The following is a 22,491-nucleotide window of genomic DNA, read 5'->3' as shown; positions in this document are numbered from 1 at the left end:
GTCTTAGGAATAGGCTGACTTGAATTGTGGTTTCCATTTATTTGCTGTCTTGGACTCTTGATCAGATGGTTATGATTGCTTAACCAAGGCATACCTCCAATCTGAGAGGTGGCTTAATGTTTTGACAGTTCAAGATGCTTCAAACAAGCAAACAAATGGAGGAGGGAAGGAGAAAACATGTAGCATTAGACCTTGTTTGTGAAAGGAACACCGGATTACTTGTTAACATGAATAAATCTGTATAAAATAGTTGAGACTTGGAGGATGCCATATCGAAACATGGAAGCTAAAAAGCCGACAGATATATTAACTCTGAGACCAGTACAAACAAGCTCTTGATTTCCTCGAACGCAGATAGTTTCTTCTACAGATCCTACAACTTGCGAGGCAAAATCAGGCTTATAACATAGAGGTGTGTAACTTTCACTTTATTACTATTTGAGAGGTACTCAAATTAGCTGAAATACCTTTCATTTCTACTGTAACCTAGACCTCACTAAATCTAGATTCTACTCAGAATAAAAATCCTACTCGCCAAAATTGGCTGACCTTTTCAAAAGTCCCAAATAGTCGGCAATGTCAGCTCTTCATGCATATCATTGAACTGAAGGCCACTGGACACTACTCCCTGATGATACTCTATTCCTGGCATATCTACCAGACTGTCCCAGTTGAAAGTCTGATCTTTAAGAGCTGCTAGCCCATAATCGTCTGGAGGGGGAGATTCCACCGGTGGAGTGCTTCTGGGGGTGTCACCGTCATCTGATGCAGAGTCTACTTTCAGTACACCCAACTGCTGAAGAAATTCATTGAGATCTATCTGAGGTTTTTCTTCACGTTCCTCTTGCAGGCTCTCAAATGAAATCATCTCTTCTTTGTTGATTACTGAATCTTCCATGTGGATATTATCCTCTGTGATCTGAAATGCAGATTTCAAATCAAAGGAAGACGAGCATGATGAAGATGAGCATGTTGGCGAAGATTGACTTTCAGCCGAATACTCCTGGATTTGGTGAATGAGGTGAACACTGGGTTGGACATTTAAATTTAGCATTCTGCATGAAGGAAACATGGAAACGAAGTTCTTGGAAGGAAACCATTTGAACTTCTGGGATTTGCTTGGAGGAGTGGAATTTGGTTGAAGATGTGGTAGATTGAGGTAAGCATCAGGCCCATACAATCTCCTTGCAGCTTCATCATAGGCCATGGCAGCTTCTTCGGCGGTGGCAAAAGAACCCAACCAGAGTCTGGTTCTCTTCTTGGGCTCTCTGATCTCTGCAACCCATTTGCCCCAAGTTCTTTGTCTAACTCCACGATACTCGCATGTCGCATTCTGAGGGCCACCCTTACCTCTTGTAGGACCTTTCTTCCATGGTTTTGATGTAGCTTTCCTGTAAGAATCCATGTTGGATTGACTGAGAAACTTAGATTGCAGAGATTGCTTGGGAGAGAAACTGAGAGTGGTAAGAGATGGGACTGAGGGTGCGGGATTTGTAGTGATTGAGACTGTAGGAGTGCACTCTTAAATGTTGTCACGTTTGGAGAAAAATTTTCAAGCCCATGTGACCGTTGGTGATCAGTTAGTACTTTAATTTATATTTTAAGTTTGATCTAAGAATTCAACGGAATATCCAAGTCCTTTTCTTTAATTCTTTCGCATGATAGTTCAGAGCATGTCTACAATAATTTAACCATTGAATATGATTCCAAGTAAACTCTCTAGAGCATGTTTATAACAAACTTTTATTATATTAGAATTTTTTATGTATTAAATTGGTTTTTGGCTTTAATATATGCATGCTTTCATGTAAGTGCAGGGTCATGAAGCTGTCTTGATCATGTCCAACATTACAGGTCTTCATGGATTAACCACCTTGTGCATTTGGCCAATCTGGTCCAACCAATGGGTCAACCTGGACAAACCTGAATTGATGGAATATGGAATAACCACTCAATCAGGGTTCAAAGAAATGGAATCGGTCGGAAGCAGTCTGAATCGTAGAAACCCATCATGGATTAGCCAATTTGGATCGGGTTCGGCGGATTTGATTGACCTGATTTTTAAACCCTTAACGGGTCAACCGGGGTCTGGCAGAAAACAGCTAAATTGGCTGGTTCAATCTTGGGTGATGTAGATGGTATATGTATGTATGCATGTGTGAAGCTACACATCCATTGTGTGTCAAAAGTCAACTTAAATGGTATGGTTCATGTGTAACTCAAATAAGCCTAATTTATGTATTTGGTATAATTAAAAGATAAAAAAATTATGATAAAAATTTAAGGCCCACAGTGGACACGAGAGTTAAGGAGGGAGTGGGGAAGAAAGAACCAAATCTTCGGAGTTTTTGGACCACATCATTGATTCCCAAGATATGGTGGAGCCTGAACCAGACAAAAAAAACAAGGGATTATGGTACATGTGGGAGGCAACATCAGAGTAGGTCAACTCTGCCTGGCTAGTCAACCATCTGGACCTGTGAACCATCCTGATTCCTTGTCTTTTTATAAGATAAAGATATTATCAAAGTCAATTAGTATCAAAATTCATTGAGTGGACTCTCTTCCTCTTCCTTCGATTCTTTACATATGAGAGAGAGAGAGAGTGTGTGTTTCCTTCGAGGGTAGTGTAAGAAGGAATCTGAACGCTACAACCAATAAGGGATTGGAAAATAGTATCATTCATATGGGACTCACATTGTTAGAATAATGGGACTCACATTGTTAGAATAAGAGGAAAAAATGTTAGGGTGAATCCCACAGTTTGTTATGTGAGGAGGATATAAAAGAATCTATATAAGGGTAGTTTAGTAATTTTTTTCCTTTAAAAAAAAAGGCAAGGATTTTAAATTAGAAATCAAAGTCCAAATCGGTCCCAAAAATCTTAGAATCGGTCCCTTAGATTTGAAACCCAACACTTCAGTCTTAAAAACCATAGAATTGACCAATCTGAAACTATCGGAATTAAGATCAATCACGATCGATTCCGATCTAAATCAACTGATTCGACCAATCCAATTTCAATTTTTGATCTTGGGCCCCTTACAAGGCCACCATCTCATCTCATTTCATTTATCATTTTCACGAGTTTAAATTCACATGTTTTCCTGCCAATCATAACATGGTTCACGAGAGACCTCTATTTCTCTCTATTGCACGTCGTCTACCAAGTCAACAAGGCATGTCGTTTTTGTATTGGTGGGTGCATATAGGCAAACATGTCTAACCATATCTATAATCTCTCTCTCTCTCCTCCAATCATCCAATTCTATTATTCTTAATCAATAGAAAAAGGTGTTGAACTTGAACTCTTATAAGTCAATTATAATAATTTTTTTTGATGATTCTTAAGAGGAAAAAAAAATTCATAACAGGTGCAACACTACCCAATTAGTTTACTTCAATCTTTTATGTTTTCTCAAATTAAAGGGAACAGACCTCTACTAAATTAAGTTTAGAGAATGTTTGGAGGACTAAAAAGTCAACTACCCCTCTAATCATGTCACACAAGGTACAATAATAGGAGCCAATATACTCCATTGAAGTGGTTTATGAGTTAATTTAAACTTTATTTTTGGCTTCCCCTGCTCTCACAAACCCTAAACTGAACCAAACAAGACTCTTTAGCTTGTGGTGAAAAAGGAGGGTTGTCAGATATTAACTATAACAATTATTCAAGTTAGGCTCCAAATCTAGTACTAAGTATATCATTAAGTGGAGATAGCCAAGGTTATATGAAGACATCAAAGGTCCCACAAAAGGGTATAAGAAGACATCTAAGTCCCAAACTTAGCCATTATGGAATCATTTATATACTATCGTGCAACGGGAATGAGCATACACATGGATAGATAATTTATGATTGATAAAGGGATGCTCTAATACTATGTTAAAGAAGTGGGATAACCTACAACTTTGGAGGTCTAATCCAAAAACTTAAGCTATTAGGTGGAGATAACCCAATGATATATGAAAACATCCAGACTTAATTAAAGTGGTAGTATTCCCAAATAGAGAGAGCTGCAGTTTTACTTCTAACCTGTATCTAACTATATTACAATTGCGCGCGTCAATCTACCTTAGATACCCATGGCCAAATATCCAAACTCATTCAATATCCTCAATATAATTTGTTTTAAAAAATTTTCTGTTAAGAAAAGAACACCATAGTTTTTTTTTGGGCATCACCTAAGGTGTTTTTTTTTATCAATAATATGATCTTGGTGAGATGTTTTTTTGGCAAGTAGAATTGTATATTATATCTTATTTTATTTCCATTTTTTTTTCCCTCTTAATATTTGAAAACCCTTAGTCTTCGGTTGGAAGTAAAGTGAAGGGAAATGGTGAGATGAAAGTTTTCGAATCATTACCGCCAAAGATTGTGTGACTTATTTAAAACTTACAAAATATATAACTAAATTTTTGGAAGATGTCAATACATTTGTATCTTTTCAATCACATAGATTGGTGATTCCTTACATTGTATGTAGATTTTTGGACTTCCCTTGTAGGTCATTTGTCAAATATAATGGTTAATCTCAACTGTATGACTATGAGATATCTTGTTTTCTTCGATGACTAATTTCAAACTTTTATGAGCCTTTGTAATAATACATGAGTATATTAGATTGATCTATAATCTTAAGCATAACCAGATGAAGATTGGATAATTTATCTATTAAATTGTGTCTCAAACAAATTTTCATGTGGTGGTGGTTTTTAAGGGTGTATGTAAACGGGTTCTTGATAAATGCAGGACCTCTATCCACTTAAGTTTTAATTCATTTTTTAATCAAATTACATAGATTTGAATAGAAAAACATGATAGAGCTAAGAAGTCTATATGCGAATAAGTTTGATTATAATTTCTAATAAGATTTTAAGTTAGTTACAAAATAATGATTAAAAAATTTTATTTAAAAAAAAAAATAAATTTCAATCCCCTTCAATTTTTTTTCTTGTGACCAATGGAGCCTTAGACTGCATTCATATGCATAGATTGATTAGAAAAAGTCGACAAAGAAAAAGGAACTAAGGTATATAAAAAAAAAATCCAGATTTTCATTTGTTTATTTAGTTAGAATTTTATTTATTTATTTTTTCATATTGTTCACTTTTCTGATCTTATATAGACAAATGAATACACATGACTTAGTAAAAGCAAAGTTCGAATTTATACCTTATGAATCAGTTGAGGAGGAATCAGTAAATTTACTAGGTTTAAGGGTGCCGACCATGGTTTTAAAACTTGGAAATCGAATCGGTGAATCAACCGATTCGGATCGTAATTGACTAATACCGATCCCAATTTTCCCCAGCTCCTAATCGTTGCTTCTTGAATTGGAATCAGATCGGTCGAATTGGATCCAAAACGACGATTCTTAGTCATTTTTTTTCTAATACATCTTGAATTGGATCGATTCATGGGTCGATTCTTGATTCCTAAACCAATTCAATTTCCACCATAAAATAGATTAGATTTTCAATTCCTAAATCGATTCACGCCAATTTGAATCAAAATCCTCTCTGATCGATTCGAGTTTGGCAACCATGTAACCAAGCATTTAAGGTTACATTGTTGGTCCATGCGTGATAATTTTCCAACAACTTTCTTTATATTTCTTCTAATTGTACTTAGCATAGAATTATTCTAATTCTGAGTTTGGACAAACGAGGGAAGAAGTACGGCCTCCTTGCACTTCCTTATGTAATTGTAGAAGTCAAAGAAGTTCTAGAAGTGATAAAATTATATTGTTATTTCAGGACGGCCTCCTTGGAGTACCATTTTGTAAGGGGAGAAGTTAAAGAAGTTCTAGAAGTGATAGTTGCCGGGTGTATGGCCTACGTCACCTTTCCCATGAGTCTATCTCTCTCCTCCCCATATGAGAAGACACATCTGCCTAAGGGTGTTAAAATCAAATCAAAATCATTTATCAAATTCAAACCAAACCGTTTAAACCAAAATCGATTGACCGTTTAGCTAAATGGTCCGATTAATTATTGTTTTAGAAATGACATCGTTAATTTAATCGGTTTTGTTCGATTTAGATCGATTAATCCAACAGTTTCAAACCGTATAATTCTATTAAAATCGATTATAACCAAACCGTCTAATTGTTTAAAAGCCTAACAAATTTTTTTTTTGATAGACAAAAAATCAAAACCTAACAAGTAACAACTACTAAATAGTCACGTTTCTTCATAAATGATTTCCTTTCTCAAAAGTAAAAACTAATAACTTAGTAAGTAATAAGTAATAACTATTAACTAATAACTAGTATTAGTAAATAGAGTAGTAAATGTGTATAACACCGTCTAACCGAAACCATGTAAAACCGTATAGAACCATTTAATCGAAACCATTTAAAAACTGTTTAACCGAAATCATTTACTAAACGGTCCAGGTTTTGATTATGAGACCGTTCGTTTAGTTTAACGGTCTGGTTACGATTTCTACCCTCAAGCAGTCAAAACAAAACTGAAACCAGACCGTTTAACACCATTACTCTGCCCCTTGTTTTGAGGAGGAGAGATAGAAGCAGACAAAAAACTACTTCCCTACAATTATAGTGAGTTCTTCCATTATCTCAAATAGGGGAAAGTTTTGAAGGAAAAGTATTGCCATCAATGGCTGTACATGTGTGCCTCTTATTTATGAATGGTTGATAATATCACCCTCTAGAGATTATCCGAACCCCTTAGCCAAGGGATTCTCCTTGATCGTAGGTTTGGGAAAAATCAGTCCATCCTAATATTGTTATTTTAGGGTACTCAATCGTTAATTTAGCGCACCCCAAAATTGCTAGCATTGTAGGGCCAAGCAATGAATTGAGTAGGGTTGTAGAAGATAAAACTCATGTCTCTCCAATTTACTCTTCTCGGCGGTTCCATCCCAACGAAACCTCCTAGACTTCATTTGGTTGTAAGGGAAATAAAGGGAAGTGAAATCAATTCAATACTAAAGTAGAATTTTTCGTAATCATTACCTGACAATTACATGATGGTGTAATGAACTCCAAAACATATTGTAAACCAAACCCTAGTTTGACCCGGATCGGATTGGCGCGCACCAGTGAGGTGCAGCCGCACAGGGCTGTGACCCACGAGCAAGAGAGGTAAGCCAAAGAGGCCTTTTCCCCCTTGTTTTCCTATTTCTAATGGGATTCTAAAAGGGGGAGGGAGGCTGATCATATAAACACATCTTCAACCCCTCCAAAACCTAAGAAATCAAGTTGAAAATTCTCTCTTACCCTCATTCTTGCTTTCCAAGTTATTAGTGTGTCCTATTGGGATTCCATCTTCTCCCAAGGTATTATGTTGTGGGGACTTCTCCGTGTGAAACCTAACAAGATTGTAGGCTTAGAAGCTGTTATCGTGGTGCTTATAATCAAAGTCTATTTCAGATCCTACACCTGAACCATATCCATGGGAATCAATTTGTTTAACACATACCAATTTTCATAATTAAATTTCATTTGACTTTGTAATCAAATTCCTCTGGTTTAAAAAGCAAAATAATTCTAACATTGAGGAATGTATTTACTAGAGGAGGCAGTATTCCTTCAACTAGGGTGAAGAGGAATCTCTTCACTAAGGGGTTGTGGGGGTTGGATGAGACTCTCGAAACAATGCTAAGGGCACTTTGGGAATTTGTAAATAGGGGGCGGAGGTCATTATTGCATCCTAGGTGGTTTTCTTTTCACGAGCAGAAATTGAAAGCTTTTCCCTTTACTAAATATGGTTAGAAACTTAGATTATTATTAGGTAGATTACACAATATGATTACAAGATCTTCATTTTTCTTTTCAGAAGTGATTTTATTCTCATTCATTCCTCTTTACTTGCAACCAAACAGAGCCCTAAGGAGTCTTTTCTTGCCATTAAGGTTGTTGGGCGTTGAAAAGAATGTTGGGGTTCCACAAGAAAGTAAATGACGTGAATACCCCAATGTGAAGGATTATAAGGACTTGGACACCTTTTATCTTTAAAGGTTAGTTTTTCAAGGTGAGTTTCTATCCAAATCTCAACAAATGATATCAGAGTCTTGGGCATGGCAACTCTTGTGTGCCTCCAAGGATGTAGATGCTCTTTGAGGAAGATCTCAGTTTCCATGTGTGCTCTCGCATGAAGGATGAGATTATTGGGGATTCTACGCAAATGCAAATGGTCCCAAGTCATGTGAATAACTCAATATGAAGACTTAAGCACCTTTCCTTAATGACTATTTTTAAAGGATGAAAACCCAAGACCCAACAAAGAAAACGTTTGAAGACCCACATTAAGCAAGGAAGTCTCTGGGGCAAAGTGAGAAACTTTGAGGCCTACACCGATCAGGAACATGTTCTAACCTAATACCTCCCTCTTTGCCAAGAGAATTGCCGGTTTGAAGCATTAGTTGCCCATTTTGGTTGTCTTTGGTATGCATTTTTAGAATGCATTCTAAGTTGATTTTGCATTCTTGGATGATAAAAATAATTGTTTTTATCATATGAGAATGCAAAATTGACTTAGAATGCATTCAAAGAATTCATATAAAACACTGCCGATCGTGATTGATTTGGTTGATTCTCATTTCTCGACAAATCGGATTAGATTCTGTCCAATTCCGGTCGATTCAAATCAAAATCAGCACTAACCGGTCCAATCCCAATTCTCCAATTCTCATAATTGGGCTTCAAAGAGATACCTCGTGAGCCATAGCATTATCAAATCTTCCAGCTGAGGAATTTTTTCCCCTATTCAATTCTATAGTTATTAAATTGACTTTCTTGCAGTTAACAAAAGTCAAAAAAAGGTTTATATTGTCATAAAATCCCAATGAGTTAAAGAATCTATTATTGACTTTTTTATTTTATAATATTAGCATTTTTATTAATGATTGGTTAATGGCTGTTTGTTTTATTGAACATGATTAGCATTTTGTTAATAATGGTTTTAAATAATCTATATTAAAAGTTTTCTCATCCTCTTCTCGCATCCACTTATGATTCTAATTAGAAAATGTTTCTCCTAAACTTCCATATGATAAGCCAAAACATTGTATCGCTTACCTTTAAATTTAATATGAGATAGAACCTTTTTAGTTTTCACAAGTATAAAATTAAAGAACAACATATTCTAATCTCTCTCTTTTTTCCTTTTTTTTTTTTGTTAAACAACATATTCTAATCTCAATCAAAAGAAATTGAACAAGCTCTCCAGCCATGGGCTTAGGTCTGTTTTACACAAGGATTCAAAACTCAGAATCGGTATTCAGATCTGGTCCACTCAACTCTGATCAAATCGAAATCGGACTGAATCGGAAATATTCTGTCCTAACCTTAGAATCTGTATATGGATCATTCAAATCGAATCAACTTAAATCCGATTTTTGAATCCCTACTACACTTCTCCAACAAAAATAAAAAAGTTCTCTGTATTACTCTTACATTATCTTCTGTAAATAATTACCCATCCTCCACCCCCACACTTCTGTAGAGATATGTGTAGAGCAAGATGGTGTGGCTGTCCCCCCTAAGGATTAGAATCTTTTTGTGCTGATGACTGATTGGGCAGACCAAGGTTTCATGGCTACATTTAAAGCCCCTACACCAAAGGTAGGGTAGATATCTCACAGGAGGACCCAGGTGTAAAACGGCTTCTGTTGGCTATAAAAGGGGATATGCTTGGCAACTTCTAAAAGAGTAGACCCTGTTGCAGTGTTGCCATCCTTGTTCCCTACGACCAAGTAGACCAACTGTTTCTTGTTCTCTGCCCACCACTGTGGCCCAAGCAGAGCAGACATCAGTGAGACTTTCTTACTGCACGTAAATACAAAATGTTTGATGGAAAAGAACAATGGCTTGCTAGTATCATTCAAATGTTACGATTAAAATATCCGCGACCATTTTTCTTTAAGTTTCTGCAGCCAAGTCACATTGATACTGGAGAACAATCCTTGGGATGCTTGTCTCCTTGAATCAGTAACTGTAACTTGAGAATTCTGTAATTCTCTGCCAAATTCATTATTTTCGGTACAATAAGAAATCTTTGGGGGAGAGACTGGTTTAACCATTATCTTCACTGGTTTCCCAAGTTTTGATTTATCCTCCATTCTTGCAATTTCCAGTGCCTTTGCACAGACAGGGAAGCCTTGGTCATCCCAAGACTCCAGAATCACACCAGAGCCTAAGCAGGTTGATCCCTGATAGAAGGCTGCAAACTGCCCAGCAGCTAAGCCCTGGTCATCTTCAGATAAGTGGACAAAAGCAGATAGTCCTGGGCTGTCCGTGCCTGGGTCCAACGTCAAACTACAATCATAAAAGCCTGGACCATGTCGAACCTGTAAATTTTTGTTTACCGCATCAATCAACAGTAGAGGAGTAATATTTCAAAGCAAAACATTCAACACATGCAAAAACATATACCACACGAGCAGGTAGCAAATAACAGCCATAAATATAACTGTCGAGCATTACTAGCAATAAGAAGTGGCAATGGGTGAGTTGAGTTTGTTTAGAGATTTGCAATATGAACCCAGCAGCACTGCCACTGCTTATCAGCTCGACATCATGATTACAGCAATGTGAAATAGAACTAGGGTTTTCCAACCTTGCACTGGAGCTCTTTGAGCTGGTTTGGCCATGATCCACTAAACCATTTCAGAGAGCCAACACGAAATCTGCGCCTTCTTTTGTCAATAGAAAAATAGTTCCTTGATACAAAGACAACATTGTTCTTGACATCCTTCTCAACAACATACCTACATGCAACATACAAACCTACATTTGATAAGTCAAGAAAATCATGCCACTATGGATTAAATACTAAGCTAGAAGGGTAGTAAGCAATACTTGACATATTCCTTGAGAAGTAAAAAAAAAAAAAAAATTTAATAAATAACGGGTAAGTGGTGAAGAGCCCCACCATACAGGAAAGGCCCTGCTAATAGATAAGGCAGGATAGGAGGAACTTCATAAGGCTCCATCTGTTTACAAGTAAAGGTAAATGGAAGGAAGTAAAGTTAATTTTAGAATGAAAATAGAGACTTTTGAATCATGAGTATGTAACTAACTTAGAATCTCACCAAATATGTTAATTAAACTTAAATATATTTATTCACCCAAAAAATAAAATTAAATATATTTATTAAACTTTCTAGTAGATTCCTTAGCCCTCTCATATATTCCTTTTTCAAATACTTCCAGCCAGACAGAGCCTAAATGAAAGATTGCAAAGAAACTGGCTAGGAAAAGCTTGCCCTGATGGTCTCTGAAATCAGAAAGTAGCAAATTTGGAAGAAGAAGAAGAGGTTTTCTTCAAAACTATCAGCAAATTATTTGACAGTAACAGCTTGGACGTAGGGAACGGGAGAGGTTCCTTTTACGCTAACATTTGGATGCACTGATTGATTATTTGATTAACATGACAAATAGTAGCCTCTGCATTTAAAATGATGCAGTAATATAACTGAATACAAAGCATACCAGGGTCCTCCAGGAAGGCGTAGACCTTGACGTTGACCAATTGTGTAGAACCAAAAGCCCTGGTGTTTCCCAAGGAAATCACCGGTTTCAGCTTCCAATAAGACACCTTCCATCTCTCCGATATGTCTTGCCACAAATTCACTGAACTTTATCTATTAGAATGAATGTCAAATGGAAGATGCCATCAATGGATTATGACAACTCCTCAAAATATTCAATAAGAAACTTGAATGAATGAAAAATAACGCAAACCGAATTTAAACACAAATTAGTAAGAATACCAGAAAAAATAGTTTGAAAGACCCAGATACTATGTTAATCAGAGTCAGCAAGAAAATGCCAATGATACAACAGAGATCTGGCATTTATACTTGAGACATGGACTATCTGACTTGGATATAATAGCATGCACAGTGGGATATCCAGACATCATAAATGAAAAGAACCATGGAATCTTAGGTCTTTTCTGTCACAACACAGCATTTAATAACTATTCTGTCATAAATTTCTACCAAAGGTTTCCCCTCAACTCATTAATACATGCAATGGTAAGATCTGATCAATGGAATTCCTTGTCTGCTACCTAGCTATGAGATTCTCATAAACAAACGGTTCCTTTTTGGAACAGTACAACAGCAGCAGACGATATATACTAGAAATGTCGAAACAACACTAAAAGCTAGTCAATGAATTTCTCAACAAGAGCTGATACCATAGCCTCAGAACTCATTCTAGAACTGGAACGATCCATGGCAAAGATCGAGAACAGGCACAGAATCATCATCTCAGATGGGGTTTTTAGTTTTTATAATTAATATGTGAACTGCTGAGCTTCAACGTAGATGGGTCCTTTTGGCCAAGACAGACTGAGAGAAGATGGTTAAAACGCAACTTTGTCCAGTAACCTTGTCAATAGTGGTCAAACTTTGGATGGGGGAGAACATAGGATCACATTTGTGTTCAATGGATATGCAAACTTGAATGGGTAAGCAAGCCAAGATCAAATCTAGAAGAGAATAGGGGTAGGTATGAAAATAAATAGTTAAGTTGTAGAGCTGGAGTCCCACCTAGGCCAATCCGCAGGAGTCCCACCTATGGTTGCCGAGTCTTACAACACTTGTATCTCACAAGGTTTCTCAAAAGAAGATTTCACAAAAGTCTGGGTGCTGAAACAGCAACCCACGATTCCATTATATAGCCTCTTGGATTACATCAAATTGAATTAAAAAAACTGTTGGAATTCCAAGACTAATTAGAATTCCCACACCTAGAAACTAAAACCCATACATAAATACTAATTCCTAGACATAGAAACTATCCCCAAGACATTGAAAGTTGTTCCCAAGGTATTGAAACTACTATCAAAATTGATAATGGAAATACTTAATGTTACTTTGGAATATGAAAAGACACAGAATCTGCCAGAATTTTGACTGCTCCAGGAGTCCACGATTTGGGAGGTGAAGGGACTGGCTAGGTGGGAATTTGAAGGGGCCTATCAGGTCATGTTGGACCAGCCAAAGGGGCTGACCCTTGGTCCTCTTTGCTTGAAATGCTCCTGCATCAATGAACCAAACCAGATTGAAGACCGTGTCAAAAATATGGGGCACAAATGGCTTGGATGATGGGAATAACCACAGGATTTTGAGAAGGAAAATTATAATATAGCCTGTGGGAGGATGAAATTTCCATTGTTCAACATATGAAATTAAGAAATTGTATTTGAGAAACAGGTAACCTGTTGAACCTAGAGGGTTTTGACAAAAAATTAAGGATACAACGATGAAAAAAGAAAGGCATAAGTACCAAACAAATAAAGTTTTCAAGCTTTTGGGACCATCCAGTCCCGCAATCAGTTTCCTATTCAAGATTGCCAAACCCCTCAAACTCTAAGGACCAAAATGTCCTCCATGTAAATCCTAACTCTCATTATTTCCATGTCGTTACAATTTTTTTTTTGGATAGATCGGCCCAAGGAGAGTTGAACTCATGACCTCTTAATTGTGAAGTGTTGGTCCTTGCCAACTGAGCTACTCCCTTGTGGTCCATGTCATTACATGTTCCACAATGATTCCTCAACTGAAACTCATTTGACTTTTTTAGATGTTCTATAGTTTCAATTTACCTCAATCAAGTAACTCAATTAAGGGTATTCAACCTCAGTGATTTCATTCTTCCTCTCTTGAAAATGAATAACCTTCCCTACCTCAATGCATAACCAACACATCAAACCAGTTCTCTCTCCCTCCTTTATCTCTCATACATGTAAGCATCCTATACATTTATAATGGGATAAATACAGATGGCTTCTATTATGTTTAGAATATCAAAACAGAGTAGCAAAGAGGGGTAAAATTGGAACTAGAACAGAGGAAAAATAGTGAAATGAGTTTCACTTGGGGAGCCAACTTGATGACATTGGAAATAATGAAAGTTAAGATTCCTACATTGAGGACCTTTCCATCTCAAAATTTTGAGGGGTTCGGAAATCTTTAATAAAAATTGATTCGTTGACCAGATGTTCCCAAAAGTTTGAAAGCTTCATTTATTGTACTTCTGCCAAAAAGAAAAGATCCCTGTAAAGTAGTTTGGTTCCTCACTTTTTCTCTGACATGTGTCACTTTTAGGCACAGGAGAGATGAAACTTCTTCCAATGCCCATGGGATGGATACTCTCAATCATCCAAAAAATAAGATAAATAGGATATTTAAGATTGTCAATAAGTCAAATCCTAATCAACCTTAGATTAGGAATTGGCTAAAGAGTAAGACCGTATAGTAACTTAAATGATCAGTGATTAAGCAAATAATGGTTTAAATGAAAATTCCATATAAGAATAATTTGCTGAGTCCATGGCTCATAATGTAAGAATTCAAACTAAGAAATAGTGTGGAAGGGAGCTACTAATTATCAATTTGTGAAAGAACAAACAAAGTTGCCATCTGTAAGTCACTGCAAAATAGTCGTTGGCCAATTTACCTTTCCAAGGAAACAGATCCCTTGTGAATCCTTTCTATCTTTGTTAGGAAGATCCATTTTTTCAGCAATCTTACGGACTTCATCCTGTAAATGATTTCAAGAGAGAGAGATTTAGATAGAAATAAAACCATCAGTCTCTTGCAAGAAGGTTGGAGAAATGCCTGTACACATGGAAAGAGGGTTATTAATTTCTAGATTCCAAGAATGTGACGTGCTACTGAGACGGAAAAAATAAGAAAAACTTATTGCACGCTTCTACACTCAAGTAGAAAGGCATCTGAAGAGAAATATTTAGCTTAATGGGCAAAGGACATAACCAAAGAGGAAAACAAAGGTGAACATCCTAGCACTTGAAACAAAGAAGAAAACCATAACATGGACAACCCAACTTTTAAGGATATCACCTAGTTTGGGTATATTAGTGTTTGCTTTCTTGTTTCAGCTACACTTTCATACAATTTATCCTACAGAAAATACAAAATTTAACATATAATACCCATATATTCAGATATGAGATTTTTATGGTGCATGTTGATTGCAACTGGTGTCTTGGCAAGCCTATAGAGGACAAATGAAAAACAAGAACAATGTGTACTTTTCAATGGGTTTACAAGCAACTCAGACCAATGGTCCATTTGGTTGGATGGAGAATGCAGGAAAGTTACAGATAGTTTACGTTTAATGGGATGTCTCGTTGTATGGGAAACTATAGGAAGTGGAGGAATCCCTTACTTTCATCTCATTTTGGGAGGAAAATGAGATGGGAAAGAAATATCTTTTTTCTTTTTTTTTTTTACCTTTTGGTGGTGTTCTTGTTGGGGGATGAGGACGGGGAGGGTGGGGGAACAAAAAACGAGCATGAAAAACTTGAATTTCTCATTAGTCATTAACTGTCCCTCTCTTCATCCAACTGAGGACAACCTTAGAAAAATATTTGCAGTTCAACTTTAATAATGATATGCATGAAAACAACTTGAGTTTAAATGGCCTTTTTGGTCATAAAGGAAAATTTCTAAAGTATGAAGGAAAAGCATTATAACATATAGAACGAATAAGAGAAAAAATTAAACCATGCCAACATACAAGCATCATAGACAATGTTCTCCAAATCAACCGATTAATATTTCTATATGGTGTAATTCCCTCTTTTGGCTGACGAGAATGACTTTCCCATCAGCACTGCAAGGACCAGAATATCTGCCATATACTTGGCACTCAAATTTTATGGCATGTTATCCATGCCACCCTTGACTCATCTATTAAGTTTCAATTGTGGCACAAGCAAGAGGTTAACTTTGATCAAGATTTGGATTGTTAGGAAAAGTTCAGTACAATGTGGCACATAGGAATGAGTTTGTCATTGAAATTTAACTTAAAGGCCAAACCCCTGATTGTAAATTTGTAACTGAGTAGATAAGGAAGAGATGCTTCCAACGTGACCTATAGCTGATGCCTGCTTTTACGACCAAAGGAAAAATGTGTAAGTTATACGTAATATAAGCTACACTTTATGAAGCAGAATGCTAACCAATTTAGAAGCAGATTCTTAGTATATTTATTAGCCAATAATGAGGATGTTGATATGGATAAGTATAAAAAACATAATGGCCAACATGAAAAATTAACTTCCAAGTTCCAAGAAAACCTGAAACAGTTCCCATCAGTGGGGGAGGAAAAAATGGAAACACCAAGAAGAATCAAGAGAACACTGATGAGAAGTATTGCAGTAATTCCTCACAAGCTGAAGGCTTGACAAGGTGGGCTTTAAGTAGTTACAGAAGTTTGAAGACTCATGCATGAAAAGAAGATATAGCTGTAGATGGAATTGACAGGTGAAACAGAAACCATTGAGCAAAAAACCACATAATAGTGATAAGCCTAAGTAAAGGGTGATGATGGTGCACGCCAGGTAAGTTGCTTCAAAAGGTAAATTCTTTGAATCAAAACACATATATTAGTCCAAAATATAACACGAATAAAATTCTTTCACTAGTTGAAAGTAATTGACATGTTTCATTTGGTGATGAACAAGTTCTGGACTTATTGATACATTACACACAAAAACTACAGAAACCCTAAGCATCATTTTCCTTTCCATCTTCTAACGCAGAATCAATCTCGAACCAGGGAAGAACCAATGGGAGATCAATCGCAACAGGATCACAGTAGGGACAAATCATTATTGATAACATAATTTCTAATACTCTTTTTTTTTACATATGAAAGAAGAAATAAAAGGGATATGACTAAAGCTTCACCACTTGGCCTGTGGATATGGGATCACCACCATACCCAACCTGTTAATTCACCACAACGGGGTTGTCTCTGCATCACCACAGAGACAGGTTCTGAATCACCACAGAACACTCAAAGGCATAAGTCAATAGCTCAGTCATTCCATCCCATCCTTCATTACAGCAGTACAATGCTTAAATAAAAGAACAAAAACAAAGAAATAAAAACTAACTTGGCTATTACAAGAAATAGAAACTTAATTAAATCTCATCTAATCTTCAGCCAAAGGAATATTCCAACAATCAAATCTTCTAGATATTCTCCTCTCCATGCAAATCACATGAGACCCACACTCTTCATTCAATTTCTAGATGCACAGGCCATATTATGGGCAGAACAAGGGCCTTAAGATGAACCATAATATGGGCCATGTGAGCTTGGTTTTTAACTTGAACCATGGGGCTAAATAGGGGCATGATTGGGCTGGTCCTTCTTCCTTCTATGGCCTTCCCCCTCCCGACACAACAAGGATAAGAAAAAAAACAAAGATAATCTCTTTAATCCTCTAAAACTACAATAATTTGTAAAACTGTATTTTGAAATTTCAATGACTTCTGCTCTACAAACAACCACTGTAGCAAACCTCTTGCATTTTCTATGACCAATGCACGATATATTTAAAAGTGCAACATAACTTAGATTAGCAAACCCAACCAAAATTTGTTTGGCTTTTTTATTTGCTACCAGGTAAGCAACTAAAAACTAACCAAAACAAGGATTTTAAGAGGAAAAATAAGAAACTACACTAAAAGTTTTCTCATCTGACCTTTGAGATACATCCAAGCGGGAAAAGAAGTCGTCTAAGCTGGGTCTGTGAGAGATGTGAAAGGAAGTAGGTTTGATCCTTGACCTGAAAAGGGAAACCAAGAACATCAACAAGCAATGCTCAAACCTCTCACTGAGTATCTCAAAAGACTTTAGAGAACTCACAACAAGGTGATATAAGGATGATGTTGAAGCTTTTGCTTCTTGAAAAATGAATCTTTTTATAGTTAGAAGTATAATCAATAAGAAAAACTTCACTTAGAGCAGAGAAAAGGGTAGGGAGGAATCAGATAAGAATAATATAAAAATAAATCAGGCACTAAGACAGCAAATCTACTCTACAATATTAAGTTGAGCTATTAGGAGTCTTAAGATGCAAGATAGCATTCATGATTTCTAAGAATTATGAGCAGTGTTCTGATATCAAGCAATCATGGAAGGAAAAGAACTGAGAGTTTACATGCAACATATAGCATAAAACCATCAAACCAGAACAATCTAGAACAAACTCCAGTGAGGCATATTTTAGGTGACGAAAATTATGAGGTAGCTATAGGATGGATTTGACTGACTCTTCCAAAAGCAAATGAACACATTCATCATGCATTTGATTGTTGTTGGACATGTAGTCTTGACAGGATGAATGATCATGATCAATCAATTGGATCACTCTAGATGTGAGTCATGTGACACGTGCACTTTCATCTCCAACTGAGACCACTCACCCGATCTCATTCACTTTCAAATTCATGTTAAAGTTGGTAGTTCTTATAGGAGGGACAATACACTGACTCTTTCTTGGCAAATTCCACCATTCACAGAGGGGGGAAAAAGGAGAAAAAAGAATGAATGATACAAAAGGACCACTCATTGGTGCCCCATTGGTAAACCATCCTACAATCTGCCCACTAAGTGGCTTAGATTTTTCTTTCTTTCTTTATTAACAAAATCATAAATAAAGGTGCCTAAGATTGCCTCATGGGATAAAAACCCAAATCTTTGAAGAATTGAAAATAAATTTAGACACAGAAAAATACACGAGTAGTTCAGTGTACTAATAATTAGTGTGAATGAGACGGGAAAAAGAAAAAAAGACAGAACATGCTTCCCAGAATATTTTAATTGGAAGTCTCAAGAAATTTACCCATTCAAATATTCTGAGAACAGCTTGGAAATACAAATAAGCTGCTAATCCAGTCCTAATTAAAAAAAATTGGTCCTATTTTGATGTCTATTGTGTGTGGACTTTTAATTTCTTCATTTTATTTGTAATGGCCTGAATTTTAAGGCCCAAATTTTAGGACCATACAGGAGACGTGAAATTAGCATTTTAATTTAGTAGTAGGTACTAGTAGTGGAAACCATTAACCATTAGGTTAGGAGTTATTCTATTTAGTAATAGAGTGGGATCATGTGGGACCCTTTTTTGATAGCTGTTGTGGGTAGTAGTTTCCAGATCCTTTTTTTCTCATTGTCTTTGAGTAGCAAATAAAGAGTCCTGTCAGATTTAGTTTCTATTTTGGGGTTTATTTGTTTAGAAAGTTGAGTCCTAAATCTTCTTTTTTTTTATCTTCTATAAAAGCATGTAAGCTATATTGATTTGAACAGAATGAACGAAAGGATTTGATGTAGAGAGCTGACCAAGCGTACATCCTATCTCTCTCTCTCTCTCTGCTCCCTACTTCCCCTGCCCTAACGACACCCCATCTTCCTGACTTTTTTTTTCCTCTCTTCTTCTCTTCTTTATTTCTCCTTTCTTTCCCTCATCGCAAGCTGATGAAATTGAGAATCAACAAGCTTTTGTCAGGAAAATATCTTAGATCTGGACCTGTGTTGCAGCCAATCTAATCTTTGATTTTGAATCGGGGATTAAGATTTAGCTGGCTGCATCAGCTGCTCAGTGTGAAAGGAAACAGAAAGGCCCGTACACTTCTTCCCAAAAAAGAGACCGGGCGGGGGGGGGGGGCACAGAAATAAATGTATTTACCTTGTCCTTTGATAATTCTAGGATGGAAGGACATTCGCTTTGATCTGAACATGGGTGAATAACTCTGGCATAATGTCCAGAAGCAATATAGTCAAACTCTATACTGCTGATGGCATCCAAAAAGGCACCTGAAGGAAAGGGGCATTGATATCAGATACAATAAGTCTTGGATATAAAATTTTAAATGCTTATTTTAGATGAGTTACTGACCAAACTTGATCCTCGTATTGCAGAGGACATCAGGGTTAGGTGTGCGACCAGATCGGTACTCCTCAATAATGTAAGACACCTGAAACACCAGATCAGATAAATTTCACCAGATGAAAAGAAAAGATCACAGACAAGCAAATACATAATTCAAATAGAGTAGATTAAATTCATGAAGCGGAACAATAACTGAGTTGCAAGGAATGGATGGCCAAAAAAATCAACAACAAATCTTGAGGGGAGGGGAACAGAAAAACTAGTCAGGAAGTTAAATTTGTTATGCTACAATATGACAAAACAGGCAAATCCTTCCAGACTAGATAAAGAGAGATGGCTAAATAGACAAATCCCTGACTCTCAAGAAGCTACATAGGAATGAGCAGTATCCTTACCACATTGTCCCAATATTCCTCAGACAAATGTACAATTTCTAATGGTACATTAACCTGCAAAAGAATGTAAACTGAACTTAAAGGCCTCTCCTCAGTATAAATTACCAGGAACAGCAGCATGATGTAGTTTAATTTAGTCTATTTTATAAATATTTTTAACGCACATGTGCTGTAGATCCTTTTCTCATGAATCAGAGAGATTCCTTCTATTGTTTTCATGCAAAATAGAATAGTCCTCAACCCATAAATGTAAATAACAAGTAATACCAAAATCATGAATATAGATTTGTTCTGTTACTTAACAAATGAAATAAGAATCAAGCCAACCACGAAATGGTCAGGTACCCACCACCACGAACCACTCCCCCCCCCCCCTCTCCAAAAATTAAAAAAAAAAATCTTCAAATGGGAAACTAACCAGATCTATTATCAACCAAAAGTAAGAGTGTACAGACACTCTCTATTTTCATCAGGCTTCACAGTTGAGCTTGGTTCCTATTGCAGAATAAGGGGTACATGTTTAATGAAGAATAATGTTCTCAAACAATCATCCAAGAGAAGAATACCACTGCAACCCCCACACCCACACCCACACTCACCCCCTCCCCCAACCCCCCCCCCCCCCCCAAAAAAAAAAAAGAAGAAGAAAAGAAGTAGCATTAATGTCACCTGTTCGCACACTGCCGTTGCATATTTCAAATCTTCTTCCCATGGGCAAGCTGACCAGAAGTTTTCATAATCTTCCTACATAAAAAATCCAGCAATGGAAATTCAGAACAAGCAAAGAATTATGTTGGATTGCAAAACTCAACAAAGTTAAAAGAATGAACAAATAAGGAAATCCTGATAAGAGAAGAAATATGTGATACAGAGAAAATGCTACCCCGAGGGTAACTCAAACATCTGATTCATATAGTGAAGCATGTATCTCAAGTTCTCAACCAACTGAAGTACAGGCTCAAGATCTAAAACAAGTAGTATTTCCAAAAGGAAAAACCGACCCCTCTACCAGTAAATTGTTAACTTCCATTAGGAGACCTTTTCGACTAATGCTGATTGAAGACTTATGAAGCTAGGTCTATATCCTTAACATACATAGAGCTTATGAACTTCATAACACCAGATATAATGAAGAAATCAATTAAATAAAATTTAGAGACCAAATTGCCAACATAATTGCAAGCCTCCTCGCAGTAGTGTTTGATTCAAAAATTCCCATGTCAATAACTTAGTTGCAAGGGTACGGTAAAAAATTTTCTAATTAACGAAGTTGGATCACTCTATGCTCTTAAATAAGACATGCTGTTCTAAGTATAATTGTAAAGCCGAACACCACAAAAAAGGTATGAATATAAAGCGTACTTGAAACCAGATTTTGAGGTAGAAGGCAGTGCAGGAATGTCCGGCGGCATGGAGAAGCCGAAGAGCGACGCCGCTGTCGACACCTCCACTGAGAAGAACAGCGACATTAAGTTTCCTTTCGGGCATCGAACAGGAAAGGTAAGGCTCAAGAAAACCATCATTAGAGAGCGAAGGTTGGTGATCTGCAATTGAAGTTGAAACAGCAGAGAGAGATCTCACGATGATTCGGGGGCTAGGGACTCGAAGGTTAATGATGTTCTTACGAGGGAAGAGTGAAAGAGAACATCTGAGAGTAACGGTTTGAGGACAGATGACGTTTAGCAGAGAGATAGACGCCATTGCTACCTTCATTTCGCTCATTTCATTCCATCGTCACTCACAGTGAGCGCGATTTTGTGTCGTTGGGAATTGAGATTCGGTGATAAGGAAGGTCTGCTTTGTTTGGTCCGGAATCCGGCACAATTCGGGTCGACGTAACCGACCAAATCAAACCACTTAGCCGGTTAGCCCTGATTCATACATCAGCGGATCAGCCGATCAGACTATCGGTTCAACCAATGGTCGATGTACCTATATGTTATAGAGGGCAGGATCCCGTTCAACCGATCAGACTACCGGTTCAATGGTCGATGGACTACCTTATACGTTGTACGTATATGTTATAGAGGCGGGATCCCATTCTCGTACGAAAACGGTTTACTGGCGTACAGATGGAATCCACTCTAACCTCACGACCAACTACCATTCTTTTGCCCATATGATGTAATTAATCTCTTAAATTTGAGATGTAGTGTGATGTAGTTAATTCAAACCATGCGCTCTCCATTTAATAGTTGTAATTATGACATCTCACTATCTCTATTAGCAAAAATAGGTTTCCATTTTTTTTTATCGTTTTAAACACGTTTTGTCGTAGATTTTTCGAACATATAGGAAAAAAATGGCAAATGACAAGCATTTCAATTTTAAACACGTTTTTGTCTTTTTTTTTTTGTGTGTGCATTTTTTAAGATATTTGACTTGTTGAATAATGGCTTAC

At 36.8% G+C, this 22,491-nt stretch overlaps 2 protein-coding genes across 2 annotated transcripts; both read right to left on the bottom strand.

Moving 5' to 3' along the window:
- Window positions 1–460: 460 nt before the first annotated feature.
- LOC122641527 (dehydration-responsive element-binding protein 2F-like) lies at window positions 461–1,586 on the bottom strand. Its single transcript, XM_043834788.1, has one exon. It carries the CDS (start codon window positions 1,403–1,405, stop codon window positions 554–556), a length of 852 nt encoding a protein of 283 aa, XP_043690723.1. The 5' UTR covers window positions 1,406–1,586; the 3' UTR covers window positions 461–553.
- An 8,267-nt stretch (window positions 1,587–9,853) lies between these two features.
- On the bottom strand, window positions 9,854–21,903 carry LOC122642529 (tRNA-specific 2-thiouridylase MnmA-like). The gene is made up of 10 exons (XM_043836033.1): window positions 21,453–21,903; window positions 20,760–20,834; window positions 20,091–20,144; window positions 19,702–19,780; window positions 19,492–19,619; window positions 17,506–17,589; window positions 14,445–14,528; window positions 11,466–11,617; window positions 10,591–10,741; window positions 9,854–10,321 (listed from the first exon to the last, which is right to left on the bottom strand). The coding sequence occupies exons 1-10, from the start codon at window positions 21,810–21,812 to the stop codon at window positions 9,869–9,871; spliced, it is 1,620 nt and encodes a 539-aa protein (XP_043691968.1). The 5' UTR covers window positions 21,813–21,903; the 3' UTR covers window positions 9,854–9,868.
- Between the last annotated feature and the right edge of the window lie 588 nt (window positions 21,904–22,491).

This window comes from Telopea speciosissima, chromosome 10 (assembly GCF_018873765.1).
Source record: "Telopea speciosissima isolate NSW1024214 ecotype Mountain lineage chromosome 10, Tspe_v1, whole genome shotgun sequence".
NCBI lineage: Eukaryota > Viridiplantae > Streptophyta > Magnoliopsida > Proteales > Proteaceae > Telopea > Telopea speciosissima.
Note: the sequence above shows the minus strand (reverse complement) of the source record. Positions and strands in the feature narration are given on the sequence as shown.

Coding starts and splice junctions, on each gene's coding strand:
- LOC122641527 (XM_043834788.1), bottom strand. CDS start 1,405: ATGGATTCTTACAGGAAAGCTACATCAAAACCATGGAAGAAAGGTCCT.
- LOC122642529 (XM_043836033.1), bottom strand. CDS start 21,812: ATGAGCGAAATGAAGGTAGCAATGGCGTCTATCTCTCTGCTAAACGTC. Junction 20,835..21,452: donor ACCTCAAAATCTGGTTTCAA/GTACGCTTTATA, acceptor TTTTTTATGTAG/GAAGATTATGAAAACTTCTG. Junction 20,145..20,759: donor CAACGGCAGTGTGCGAACAG/GTGACATTAATG, acceptor ATTCTTTTGCAG/GTTAATGTACCATTAGAAAT.